At 36.1% G+C, this 14,831-nt stretch overlaps 1 protein-coding gene across 1 annotated transcript; it reads right to left on the bottom strand.

Moving 5' to 3' along the window:
* Window positions 1–409: 409 nt before the first annotated feature.
* Window positions 410–14,000, bottom strand: LOC139973229 (SPRY domain-containing SOCS box protein 3-like). Its single transcript, XM_071979764.1, has 2 exons — window positions 13,032–14,000; window positions 410–8,806 (listed from the first exon to the last, which is right to left on the bottom strand). Exon 1 carries the CDS (start codon window positions 13,726–13,728, stop codon window positions 13,045–13,047), a length of 684 nt encoding a protein of 227 aa, XP_071835865.1. The 5' UTR covers window positions 13,729–14,000; the 3' UTR covers window positions 410–8,806; window positions 13,032–13,044.
* Window positions 14,001–14,831: the final 831 nt, after the last annotated feature.

Genomic DNA, 14,831 nt, shown 5'->3' on the forward strand with positions numbered 1-14,831 from the left:
GTTAATATTCAAAAGACTTGTACGTATTCAAATTTAATATGTAAAGATGATATTATCAATATTTTTCTGAGGTGTCGGATCTACGAGTAGTTAGTAAGTAATAAAAAAAAAATAATAATGAAAATGTGTTAGTTTCAGTCAAATTTCGTCTTAACCGTGAATTGGGAACTTGGAGGTGGGGGACGGGGAGGGGAGCCGAGGAGATTTGGGGAGGGAGATGAAACTGGCTGGAAGGAAACTGGAATCTTTTTATCAACGCTATTGCATAAGAAGTCATCATTCGGTTTACTTCCGTGCAAATGGTGTCAACCTTGCAGCTAAGGCTATACGTGTCAGAATAATGACGTAATGATATCGAGTCTCTTTGAAAACAACAGATTAATGCACAAGAACAGAAACATCGACATGATACATTTTAAAACATATATTTTTCTCTTTTTTTTTTTACTCGTTTGATACAACAGAGGAGGGATGAATAAGTTACATATAGACAACACATATTTAATACGGTACACAACGGTGCCCCTCATTCCATACATCAGCGTCTCTCCCTCCCCCAGCCCCGCACAAGAAATGACGTATAACCGCATATTTTATGATGTCACAACCAAACCAACCAATGAGATCATTGGAATCGACCTTTACGCCAAACTTCATTGTACTATTGCAAATACAAATTGCATTCTTAGAGTTTCTAATCAAACAGCACCTCGCACACTCAGAGATTTACATCATAAATTCGTGAGGTCATAGAATCGTATACCCCACACTCCTTTAGAAATGGTTTTATGGCAATATTAATTCTCATGAAAGGAAGAGAAACGAAGCACATAATCTTATCAAAACTGGCGTGAATTGAGGCCTAAAAAGGTTATGAATCGAATGCTCGGTTACCAGGGTCAATGATGGTGGTGTCGGTAAATACCTTTATGGTAAACGACATTTTCAACAGGAGATTTCTGAATAATCTCGACTATTGTAAATCGGTATTATCAAAAGAGGTGAAAAAGTTTGCTGTTTTTTTTTTGTTATCTCAAAAGAAGGTCTCCTGATTAAACAGAAAAGTCACTTGTTGTATAAAGAAATCTTTTTACAATGAAATTTGCCCTGAAGGTAAGTTGTTGAGATGTTGAAAACTCTCAAAGACAACAATTCGCATATGAGGAATAACTTCGGAAATGACCTCCGTCACTTTGACCGGGAGCCAGCTCGGTGTTATTCAAAACAAATTTGCTAGAATCTACCAGATCTAGCTACAGTTATAACCTAAAAATGGTAAGGTTACATAGGTCAGATATATTAACATCTAAATCAGCTCTTCCATAAAACTGATTAGCCGGTTTTCTGATTGGCTTAGCTAAATCTCTCTCTCCCTTCTCTGCATGTGTGCGTTCGGTGCGTTACTTGTCTGTAAACGCATGTGAATAAAATTGCGCACACCAAACATCAAACACCGCACCATTTAATAGCATGCAAATATGTACAAAGCAACCAATCATATTAAGCCATTTGACATTTGATGTTTCTTGATTACGATCCCTTCCACGCCCCCTCCACCAGACCATAAAGACACCTCACCCGTGTACTCAATAAAGATCTTCTTCAGTCTATGACGTCATCACATTGCCATTCATACTTTCTGACGCCAGAGCCACAAGAACGGTGAACTAATGGACGAAATCCCAATATAACTGAAGTGTTGTACATCGACGCTAGACAGATCATTTCTATGTATATTTACCTCATGTTTTGTATTTCATATACGTCATTGATGTCCGTTCGAAAACTTTCAATTTTTATTTTTAATTTTTTTTTTGGGTGTAAAGTTTTTGCTTGTACACTTGTACACTGAATTCATATATTATACACCATTACCAGCAAACAAGAACGAAATATCTAGTCTACATTAAATTTGCAGCCTTTATTTATGTGGATACGACAAAATGCTGGTTGCCCAGTAATTAGTAAGCATTATTTACATAAATAAATATTCATTAATCCAAACAGAATGACAAAAAACCATAGTACTTTGACATACACAGTGAAAGCAACGGCGTTATCTTGACTGGATGTAATAAGATAATACAGTACTAATAACACAGTGATGTGTTGCCGGGTACAACGGTCACACACTGTCACAAAACCGATGCAAGACTGGATAAATTTAAATTATTTACAAAACAAACTTAAGTCAATCGTTATACACGTGTACTAACCCAAACCTTCTTCGCAGTTGAAGGACAAATTGCAAATATTCTGATGAAGTAAATTTGCAAGTTAGGCGAGAGATATTGTCACCTTTGGCGTTCCGTGTAGAAAATTGAGATAGTCAAACGTATTACCCACAGCACTGTTTACAGAAAACGTTTTGTAATTTTTTTTTTTTTTTTACGATTGACAAGTCCAAGCTGTTAATTATGCTCTATTTACAGCTAACAGATAAGAAGAATAGAAAAAGCAAGATGACATATTTACATCATTAATGGTTAACCGTGACCGATAAATTGTTGACATATTCATCACGTTGAGAGATATCTGGAAGCAGAAATAGACCGTTTAGTAGATAGTACAAAGTATGTCATTAGATAGCCAGATGAGCAGCGCACGACATTTCCAAAAACACGAAATGTGTAACACGCGACACCGTGTTGTGACAGCACATGTATGAATATATAACAGCACAATAAGATGCGTGTTATTCAAGAATATGACTTTACAGAGAAAATTTGAACCGTTTGTTCCGTTTGTTTTTTTATTAATTTTTCTTCGTGTACAACTTAAAGGTTGCTGTAGACTACCATGACACTACACATGCACAACAGATATTTCCCATGATGCAACAGATATTTATACTTCTAATCAATTCGAGATATCTCTAACGTTCCTGTAGAAACTGTGAAAATATGACTGAGTTTAGGAGATAAGAAAATTTTATTAATATTCCAGAATAAAAAATTAATAAAGTAAGAAGATATAGATGACTAATCTACGTAACTCATGGCAGTGACGTGGTCAAGGGTGGCTCTGCCATATTATGGGCAGACGCCATGTTTTTTTTTTCGTATTCTATTTTTTTCTATCGTTCTCTCTCAATATCTCTTTCATATTGTAGACTATACGTAAACGTACTTTAACGCACTGTACTACAGTTTACATGGCAGTTTAATGTGAAGCTGTGTTGATCTCAGTCAATCTGTGATTTAACTTGAGATAAACTATCTTGATCAATTACATTTTAACATGATTTGCTTTTTAAAAACAAACAAACGAGTATTTTATAGGGCATAATTAATAGAAGAACAAAGATATAGAACTGCACCATGGGAAATTGATTATTCTTACTTATGACGTCACTTTCTCATAAATAATTGTTTCTTCTCATAGTTCCTTGTTATACGTTGTTTGGTACCATCTAACTTCAACACGGAGTAAACAGCGTAGTTACAACTCAAGTGATTCTCCCCCCTGGTTTCCCCCACCCCCCCCTTATCTCCGAGGATGAGGCAAGGTATTTTTTTTTTTGTATCATCCATAACTGTCGCATAACTAACCCATCTCATTACCAGACCCGAAAACATAACGGCGGGAACTCCTTTCCACGTGAAAATACAAAATGTTTTCAGAGCCAATGATATACGAGAAACGTATTTAACTTTATAGCTGTTGATCATACATGACGAGTCGAATTTCATGTTTATTTTATATGATGTTCTAGTCTGACCAGAAATAGATGTCCATAAAGGCTATACCAGAAATGCTAAGCCAGTCGATTACATGGATAATGTACACGGGAGTGATTTTTAATTCGTGACTCTAATGTTAACCTTCTCGAAAGTATTAAATATTCATTTTGTGTTGACGATTATCTAAAAAATGAGGAAATGACGTCATAAGGAAAAATAATCACACTTTTGTCAAGATTTTTGATACCCGATTAAATTCCAGTGAAAGAAAGAACAAAATACCAATGATTAAAAAGTATTTAAAACAAAAACAAAAACAAACAAAGAGAATATTAATTTTGATAGATTATGCAACAATATCTACAGCGACGTTTCTAAACTACAATAAGGTATGAATACATACAGCCCCTTACCGCAGGTTCAATGTTGTAACAGCACACATTCGCGGTGCGTAGGAATCCTTTCCTTTCTTTCCTTGTTAAGGAAAGAAAAGAAAGAGATTCCACGTGAAGTAATTAATGAATAAATAGAAGGAAAATCAAAATTGAGATAATGAGAATTTGAAGATAGAATAATAGAAGATGAAGTTATTCATGGTTACATTCAAAAATGATGTAATTACGTATTATAATGAAAAACGTTTATATTCATTCTTCAAAATAATGTTCTCTTTTTACTACGCTTTTTTCATTTTTTTTTTTTTTTTTTTTGTGATTTGTTTTGTTATTATTTCACTTAACTTTACCATATATTTACATGTTACTTAATTTTAATTAACGCATTCCATGTTTGACTCGCGTAACTACCATATGTGCTTTGCAAGAAAAGGAGTATTTGCATTTTCGATCCCATATGTTTCTATATACTGGGGAACTGTATGTAAACTTCGAAGTCCAGTCGTTTTCAATTGTTGAACTTGTTATTCAAATTGTTGCCCTAACCATCTAACCTAACGTTATAGCTCAGTTAGACTGGTACAGTTTTGGCGATCTTTGAGTTAGATAATCCATTATCATAAAATGGCATCACTCAAATTTCGGTTTGGAGATGGCAATTTCAGTAAATAGCCTAGCCGATGTATATATTATTATTGATTATCGAAATATTTGTGTTCGATTTTTTCGGGATGAAAATAAATCACAACTACTTTTTTCACATCTGGTGTGAGTGCAATAAGCTACAATGTATGCTACTGGTGTATGGAATGTTTATATATCTTAATGCACCTACCATGGAGTCAGTTACCACAGGTAGACATAATTACAAGGAATAAAATGGAATAAAAATATTATTAATGATTGCACATCTCCCGGCCCTCTCTGTCCGTTTTTACGTAGACTTTCGAGAAAATACTTACAAAATACAAAGAAAACATATTTAATTTTAGACTTCACGAGTTACAGACAAGTAAATAAATTACACAATTAACACGTAAAACTATATATATATATACATATATAGTTATTGCACAAATTCCGAAATAGTAAAGATGAAGAAAATTCTAATCTACTTTAAGATTGTCCAAGATTGGCATTCGCGTCATTCCTCTGGTACAAGTTGCAATTATGCAGGCATCAACACAAAATGAATATTCATGATTCATCTCGCCGTAAGTTAAATGATTATATGACCGGATAATGGCAATACTCGATAACAAACCGGCCAAACAAAACACTATAGTAAGTAGCTCATTCATAAGAGACGTGTGTATTCTCTCTTCTTTCAACAGTGAGAAGGTACTTTCTCGCGGAACTGGTTCTTTCCGTATTGTGGTATAATGATGTCAACGATTTCCGAGATTTGCCTAACAACCATGACGGTGACGTAAAGGCACAGCGAAATCATGAATATTCATTTTGTAGGAACACTGCATTAACGAAACTAGCCATTGGAATGAATATAATTTTACTAATAAACTACTTTTTACCACTTATTGATAGAGAAAGAATTATGAGAAAAGTTTAACCCTTTACTATACACCCTTCTATAAACAACCCCCGTTATGATGTAGGCAGTCATTGATATTCAGGAACATCGATCTTTCAAAATTTCTTTAAAAAAAGAAGAAAAAAAGTATCGTGCTCAATCAAAATAATAGAAAAGGTGAGTTGGGGTAGTAAGGATTATAACATGCAACTAAAAAGGCAATGTTTCTTTACAGTGGTTTTAATTTATGTTTACAATAAGAGTTGTTGTCAGAACATGGTAGGCCATCTTTCGCTGAAAATCATCACTATATATGAATATGTAAAGCTGACAACGAGAAGATTTCATTTTAACGTAAAACATGTATGTTGTCATAGCAACAGCCAATTATTTAAGCGATTAGTTTTCTCGATTATCATATAATTTTTTTAAATATTTTGCTTTGAAAGTCAAAAGCATCGTACCAACAGGTATACAGATTTTGTTTTGTTTTTGAGATACCCTATGTGTTATATTATGTTATGTAGGTACATAAAACGTGGGAAATGCAAGTCAGAGACATTTCTTTATTATTTGAGATGACATGAACTGCATTGTTAATGCACGGAATTTCATTTCTGAAAGAATCCGTCGAAACTGAACAACAAATTTGCGTGTCGTTTACCATGCATTGATTTAATGCATTATTTTTTCTTTTGTTTTACGAGAGATAAGAATACACCGATCTTTCGACTAATTATTGCACAGTATAGATGTTTTTTCTTAAGTCATTCAAAGTTACGAAACCTTCGATAGATTACATTTTTCTTTTCCTTTTTTTGTGTGTGTTTTAATTGATAATATTTCTATTTCTAAACTAATAGTATATATCGTAGACATGATTGCTCGATTAACACGAGGGAAGGTCAACCAGAGGTCACCGTTGATAGTACAGTGACCTCTGTGACGCTATACCCGGCAAGATTATAGCTTTCGTATGGTTTTATTGCCCACTGAAATAATCATTCGAAAAAAAACTTGAAGAGGACGCATTACATGTGAAATTAAAACAATACTGATATTAACGAGGGAAAGAATTAATAAAGAATTAAACAGGTAAAGTTTTAATAATAATTAAATATGGCAAGATAAAGCAATCACGCGGTCCGTTGATTAGTTACATTAATTTGACGTTATGCGTTTAATGACTAATATTGCCTTTTAGGGGTTTTTCTTTGTTTACAACGGGCTAAGGAGAACAATTGAAATTGTATTTTCCCTTTCATGTTTTGTTTTTTACTTATTTCTTTGTATTTTACTTTTGTTGTTGTTAAGAACGAAGTTTGATGATTTTTTTAAATTGTTGTTTTCTGTTCCCATTTATCCATGTTTAGTACACCTGGTTAAGAAGTGCGTGTTATCTAATATTGGTAAATAGAAGCTAAGAAAATATTGCACAAACTGTGTATCTTACAGATTGCTTATGTCCCGAAAAAAATTACAAATAAATAATTAATTAATTAATAAATAAATAAATAAAACGGTCATAATGACATCAAAAGCGGTTCTTAAAGCATGGGCTATTCACCCCCCCCCCCCCCCCGCCATCCACTCTCCCATATGCGGCGGTTTCTTGTTGTTAGAATATTTGACAGATTTTATGGCGTTATTACGAAGAAAAGTGATGTGGTCGGGCACAACGGCGTAATGGTTAATACTAACCTCCAACCGTAGCACTAGAACCGGCTAATTAACGTATGTTACTTCAAAATGAAGTATTTCCATCAACATTAAAATTAAATAAAGAGTATAATTGAGATGAAATTCCCTGTTCAATTCAATCAAAACAATAACAGAACCTGTCGTAAAGATAAAACGATTAAAACAAAAGAAAGCATAAATGAGAAAGAAAAAAAGAGGAAAAAAATGTTACAGAAAGAAAGTACTGCTTGTGTAGTAAATATTTACAAAAAGTATATGAGAGAAAAAAAAACCCCAATGAGTTGATTTGCACAAAGAACATGCATTCGTCATTTAGTAAACTTTTGAAACAAAAGGAACTAAATGTATAACGAAGCTGTTTGTAATAATAACCTAAAAGAGTCTACCTCCTACCCCACCCCCACCCCTATAGTGTCTCTTTTGACTACGTTTTACAACGGTTACAGGTCAAAGTCCGTTCTTATGTGGTATGAAAAGCGACTTCTCGGAGAGAGCTCTGAGGTCGTACGCCGGCGACAGCATATGAACTTGTACGGTTTCTTTTCATCCTTCAATGACGTACGTTTTCTACCTTTTCTTCGATATTTTTTCCTCACCATCCTTATCATTGGCTTCAGGACAATGAACAAAAGGGACTCGATATCTTTCCCACATCATTTCCATTTGTAACTTAAAGCCACACATTTGGAGACAGACAGAGAGAGGGTGAAATGCGGCAGGCACACCACCGACCCTCAGGACGTTACCAGCGGTCGTAGCAGAGCCCGCCTAGTCTTCTTATATGTCTAACCCAAATGGATCCCGTGCCCGTCAATTGTCCAAGCTGCGACGTGACGGCGCGTGATACTGTCGCCTGGTCTCTCCCTGTGTCGAATTCGGCGTTCTCGCTCGCCTCTTTGTGAAATGATCACAAAACTGCATAGGTTATCCCGAATCTCCGTGGACCAATCACAGGCAATCATCGCAGAAACGAAGACAGTATCAATTTTTTCTTTATTTTATTCAATTCCACCGTCTATATCTTTGGAAATCCAAGCGCAAGGCTTCAATTCACAAGACCGTGTTTAACCTACCGTTGAGATACAAGTCCCATTGGCGGCGTTCGACAAGCGGACAAAGAGAGCTGCTGGCATCGTCGTTCAAGTGCGTATAGTTATCGTTGTAACGACAGCTGACGGTCGAATCAGTGACGAAAAGACGGCAACCGACACGTCTCTGAGAGATTTCATTCCCAGGCTATGCTTTTTGACAGCACATCTGGGGGGCTGGTGTAGATTTTACCCTCCTCCGGAGGCGTTAAACAAAGAGTTGTCCATGCACAAGTGTCCCCATGCACCCAACGCCGGCCATTTGCACGGCGCAGCTGATAGAGTGCGTCGATTGGGTAGCTGCGGTCGCACCAGCTGGAGATATTCCACCGGTAACAAAGAGGGGTTTGATGGGGTCCTGCAACCGAGCTCACTCCTCCACCTCATTGGTTTGCAGCTCGTATATACCTGCAAAACAAAATGTGGAAAGTGAATAGATTGAAGACTTCATATCTAAAGCTAGGCTAGTTTTACCGTCCTCAAAAACAAACAAAAAGTTGCATAATGTTTCGCCTCCAAGTGAAATCCTTATTTTTGGTGATATTTCAAAAATTGTCCCATAATTTTTACATATTGCCAAATTTACAATATAAACGTTGATTTGATATATCTTGCACGTTGCATTTAACAACGATAGTTACAGGAAATTATCGGCTCCGAAATAAATATGGAATATTCCATATCTGTTGTTTTAAAGTATTATTACTATCACATTAGCCTTATTTTCTTTTCACGATGTTCTTTGTTCTAAGATCTTTAAAATCGAATACAGACGCGCGTCACTCACACGGCCGATTTATACCCTGTACGTTGAACTGGAATATTTTGTTACTCTCAAGGACAAAAAAACTATACACACTGATTGACGGTCGCTTTAGCAAGCAGATTCTAGAAAAGTAGAAAAACGTAACTATTAAATATCCGTTTCCAGAGAGGTTTATAAATATGTTCCTGGAATAGAACAAAACGATTTTAGTCAAACTTTAGACCGTAATAAACGCCCACTGTATAATATGTATAGACGTATCTATACAAGAAAGCGTTGTCTTCTAAGTAACGCCGAATTTTGTCCATTTAGTTTTAGTTTTAAGAGGCTTTTTGTTTTGCGTCGCTGCTATGCAACTGCCGCTCGGATATAGATTCTTGTTATATGCAAGATAATAAGCCACAATATCCATTACCAGCGAAATTATGCGCCTTTGTCTTCAAAATGACTTGGTGATGTGCTAGCGGTTTGAATTTTAAAATCAAAATTGATTGAGTTCACGTGATTGTCGCGGAACTGCTGCGTTTAAGTTTGATAGTATGTGTGAAATCTTCAGATTGCAACAACAACAAAAAAGGGTGGGTAGTGAAAAGTGATGTTTAAATTTGAATTGCCGTGTTATCTCGTTGACGAAAAACAACGACATCGCTACCGTAGCTTAGTGTGCACGGTCCACAACAAAAAGCGGGTGTCGAATTTACGATAAACTTTTTGTCATCGATAAAGATTATGAGCTGTGACCGAGACGCCAGAAAATTGAGCTAGATTGTATTTATTGCCAACTGATTTTAGATATAGCTTTTAGGTTAGTTCTCAAGTTTAACGACAACCAATCAAAATCCAAGGAAAACGTTCTTTGTAAAATACGTTCGACAGAATGTGTTACCATAGCGGCTGATAGGCTATCTGCAGAAAACTCGACAATGCATTGACAATATATAAGACGGAATAATAACATTCTTGTCCCGTTTTATCTGATTGGTTGCACTTAGTTCGTACGTCAGTGAGAGGAACAGTTATCAATTAAGCCATTAAATTAATTTATAGCCCGTTATAGTTTATTCTCGATTTTATAAGAGCCTGCATGTATTTGTGTCGTGTGTTCACTGCAGAGGTGGTCTAAAGTGGAGAGCGCATTTGTGGCTTAATGGGTATATATGAGAATGCAACAAAGTACATGATGGTAACACCAACGAAATGGTAATAACATTGCAGCTAATATATATCTATTAATATTTCCTTTGTTTGTCGGAGGGGTGGGAGGAATGGCTGTGACGTCATAGGAAAAGAGGAATGTTTTCGGTTGTTTCTTATCTTCGTAACAATGTGTATCCTATAATGAGATATTCCTTAAAGTACGGAAATGCGGCATTCTGTAATATTTAGGGTCAAAATAACTTGCACAAAGTCGTTTCCCCGACTACTGGTCGCGTATGACGCCCTGCTCAATTTAAATGAACTTTTGTCAAATTTTTGGAATAATTTCTGATTATCTGTGGAAATCCTGTGGTCCATGGATCTTAGTATTCATCTTAACATTTCCTACCCCGTTCCATTCATTATGTTGTCCCCACCCTCCTCCCCCAACAAAATAGAATGAAAACATACTGAAAGGTGTAAAACCTTGTTCGGAAGCAAACATGTTTTGTTTTCCCGCTTCGCACACCTTGTACTGTCTGATTGGCAAATCTGGTGACGTCATCTGCTGATCGATCTTGCGGTTACAAATTATCGCCTTTAATTTGTTTACGCGCTAAATTATGGCTATATACTGTTGCGTATAATTTTTACCAGTCACTATATGAATTCAAACTTTATTTTTTTTTCTCGTAACTTCATTTGCCTCTTGCTCACTAATAGGAATTATATTTTATAATATGTTGAGCAAAAAAAAAATCTTCCCGGGTTCTCCAAATCGAAGACAATGTGTTTTTTTCCTGTGTCCGTTTGACGCAATGTTACCCTTAACCATTTCATCTCTACACAACCCGAACCTTGCTTCCGAAATAAAATACCCCAAAAATGACTAATTTATAGGAAAGAAAAAAACATGTTCCACGCCAGCCCCCCTCCCCCACCCCACGCCACCACAACCCTAACCCCGACCCGAAACCTTCTTGACGCGGCGGGTCAGTATAAAACCTTACACGAAACTGATATAGGAGTACATCGTGATTATGTTGTATACGATGTTAGCGTATACGTAAAGCAATGTTAGATTATTGACAGGTACAATTATGGTCAGGTTTGCTCGCTCGTAAACTGCCTCAAGACAGTTCATTAGAAATAGCAAACTCATTGCTTGTATTACGGTAAATATATATTTTTTTTTGGCTTTGTCCGTTCACTGCAATCGTAATAAATTGACACATGCTGCGATAAAATCTGTTTTGTGATATAAAAAAACATAACAATGCGGTACATTGGACTCATTAAGGGCGATGAAATTAAGATACGGTTGCCATGGAGATTCTAGATCACCATGGTAACATTGCCCTCATAAAAATTATGTAATTTATGTTATATATGGCCTACTGAATGGCAAATAAGATTGACGGTTAATGAGTCCTGCTAAGTGCTAAAACAAAATAATTAATACTGGCGTCGCGATGTCTGGTATACACGCGAAATTCATAAGTGAAAGGAATAACTGGCACAACTGCGTGAATTTTCTAAATTTCTAAAATTAGACTTTTGAAATATTATTTTGATGTATGACATATAAAGGTTTATAATGTGACGCACTAGTCATTCTTTGTGTAACGTTTTTATCATGTTAGTATTCGTTGCATTGGCAAATAGACTAATAATTATCTGTATATATATATATATATATATATATATATATATATATATATATATATATATATATTACACCCTGTTGTTTATCATGCATAGGCCAGTGTACGACTATATGTAACCAACGCCTAGAAATTGTCTCCAAAGGATACCGGCAAATAAAATCCTGTGGGTTCCTGCATGCAAGTTACTGTAACCCGACTATTTATAGTTGCCAATGAGATTTCATGATATATATCGTGTTATTTAAAATGTTAGTTCACGCATATTAAATAAGAATACGAAAATAAATGCCAGCTGTTGTATTCTTTGAAATTCAGAGCGGCATTAGACCCTATGTGAAAAAAACGCAACTGCTTTTCAAAGTCCAAATTTATAGCGTCGACAACAGGCAACGTTAGCTATTATACCCACATATCGTATGAGCATATGTTGGTTTCTCACAGCCGCGAATGGTAACATATGGCTGAAGCATACGTTTATTGATCTATCTAGTAATTATATGCATAAAAACACGTAGACCTATACGTGTATGTGTGTGTATGTGTGTGAGGGTATAGGTCTGTTTAACGAACAACGTATAGACGGTATATACCGATGTGTAAGTATGCGCAAAGTATGTGCATAGCCTATAGCCTATGCATCAAAAGAATAAATGATATCAGGGCGATTTGTTATTCATTTTCCACATAGAATGATAAATTTAAAATATACTAAAACAATATAGCGCTCTGACAGTGACGACGAATTAAATGTTCTTTTGGGTGATTTTTTTTAAAGCAATATAAGTTTCAAATTTTGTTGCAGCAGACAATTGGTTAAGTATTAATGTGTCTTATACTTATATTATAATTTGGATGTTTAATTATTTCCAGTACGTAAATAGGGAATGTTTCTTGGTAATTTCGATTTGATTTCAGAAATAGATATCTATAATATTGCCTGTCATTTCAAATTCTGCATATATAGGAAATATACCCAACAAATTAAGTTTCGCAATGGCATCTTGCGGAGATTATATACATATATATCCCCTTCGAAAATGACACAAAAGGTGCATGGGCCTACCTTGACGGTGATGTCACGTTTTATAGCTCTCAACATACTCTTGAAGAACAGACGGTATGGGCAAACATTTGCTCTGCTGAACCGATACCAACATATCGGCCACAAGGGCTCCACAGCGATCTTGTAAACTAATGAAACTTCTCCTCGTTTTAACAAGTCGCATTTCGATTTTAGCTGCGGTAGAAGCTACCATGGGGTACAGATCAGCTGAGATTTGATCTAATCCCCAAAATGCCACGCCCATGGATTCCCCGTCTTTGTAGTAAGTTAATGTGCCTCTCAACCCGTCGAATAAGATACTGATCAATGCCGATTTACGGTCAAGAAAAGGGCGGGAATACTCACGTGACGTGCCTTCGTGCCATAGTAGTCCTTTATGCGATAGTCCCATGCTCTCGCTATCCTCGCCTAACAAGTTGACGAATGAATCGACGTGCAATCTCGCCCTTTTCGTTCCAACTCCAAACATGATGCTGGTGCCATAGAATGGTTGCTGAAGTGATATTTCCCAATACGAACGACAAGCTCTCGGCAAGGCCTTGGTTCCTCTCACGGCTGCGGTGCCAACTGACCAAGAAGGATGAAATTTAACGTGATCTAGGTTTTGTCCACTCAGCACGATCTCGTGAGATCTGTCGTTTTCATTCCACGACCAATCGTGAAAACAACCGTCTTGTATAACCTCTGGATCCGCCATCTTGAATATCATAGAAATAAATTACTCTCACTGTCGTTCTCGATTTTTTTGCTATTTCTTTTTTTGTTTTGGAAGGCTTCAAAGGCAAAGATGAGGCGACGAGACCTTCAGGTCAATGCTTCTTAAACCGGTGACGTTTCCAGAAAGTATTCTGGACACTCTGACCGGCCATCTCGAGAATAAACCCACCACCCCCTAACTGCGGTAATTTATCCCAAAACTACAGAATGCGTCCTTCTTTAAACCGCTATTGATTTCGATTAGACAAACAGGTTGGCATATCTTATCGCTCGTGCCCGGCACGCGAGTGAGATAAAAGCGGCCTTCTGATTGGTTGTTCAAGTTGTTCGCTGTGTCAACGTAAAATCTCCTCGTTCAATCTTACTACCTGTACAATATCGAATACATTGTGACGTGGTTTGTACACAGCAAATCATTAACATAAATTATTAGCCGTGGTGACTGCAAGTTATACTGGGCATACCTGCTGCTGTTTATGGTGAACAAATGCAAATTAAAATTGGTTAGACGGTACTGTTTTCTTCTAATCTTTTGTTAGGTTCTCTTGGTGGACTCAAGCCTCCTCTGTCGCTAATTGCCTCTCAAACTCAATCAGGGATTTGTAGTTTTTTCTTCCTTTTTTTTCTGTAGAATTTCTTACTTCTAGTTAATGTGTTTGAGACCCTTTGTCTTGAATTCTCTTCGATGTCAATGTACATATATAGTTACAAGAGATTGTATGTAGTCTATGAATCAGGCCTCACAATTATAATAATAATAGTTAGTATTTATTTTTATATTTTTAAATCGGTATAAAGTAATTGATTTTAAACCAAAAACATTTTGGGAACGTTGCTTTGGCAGTAAAGCCAATCGACTGTGATGTCTGATAAATTGCCCACCAAAAAATAAAAAATTAATGTAGTCTAATGTTTATCCATTTTCCTACCATCTGCCGTGTATCATTTCTTTCTAAAGATATGGTAACCTCTTGTTTAATCAGTAGTTAATATGTAACGGTAATTAAAATGGTTCTTGAGCTTCTGACTAATCAGCTATTTTGAAGATATTTTCGTCACTCAGTGGTTTCAGCTAAGAAACAA

Source organism: Apostichopus japonicus, chromosome 9, assembly GCF_037975245.1.
Source record: "Apostichopus japonicus isolate 1M-3 chromosome 9, ASM3797524v1, whole genome shotgun sequence".
NCBI classification, from domain to species: Eukaryota; Metazoa; Echinodermata; class Holothuroidea; order Aspidochirotida; family Stichopodidae; genus Apostichopus; species Apostichopus japonicus.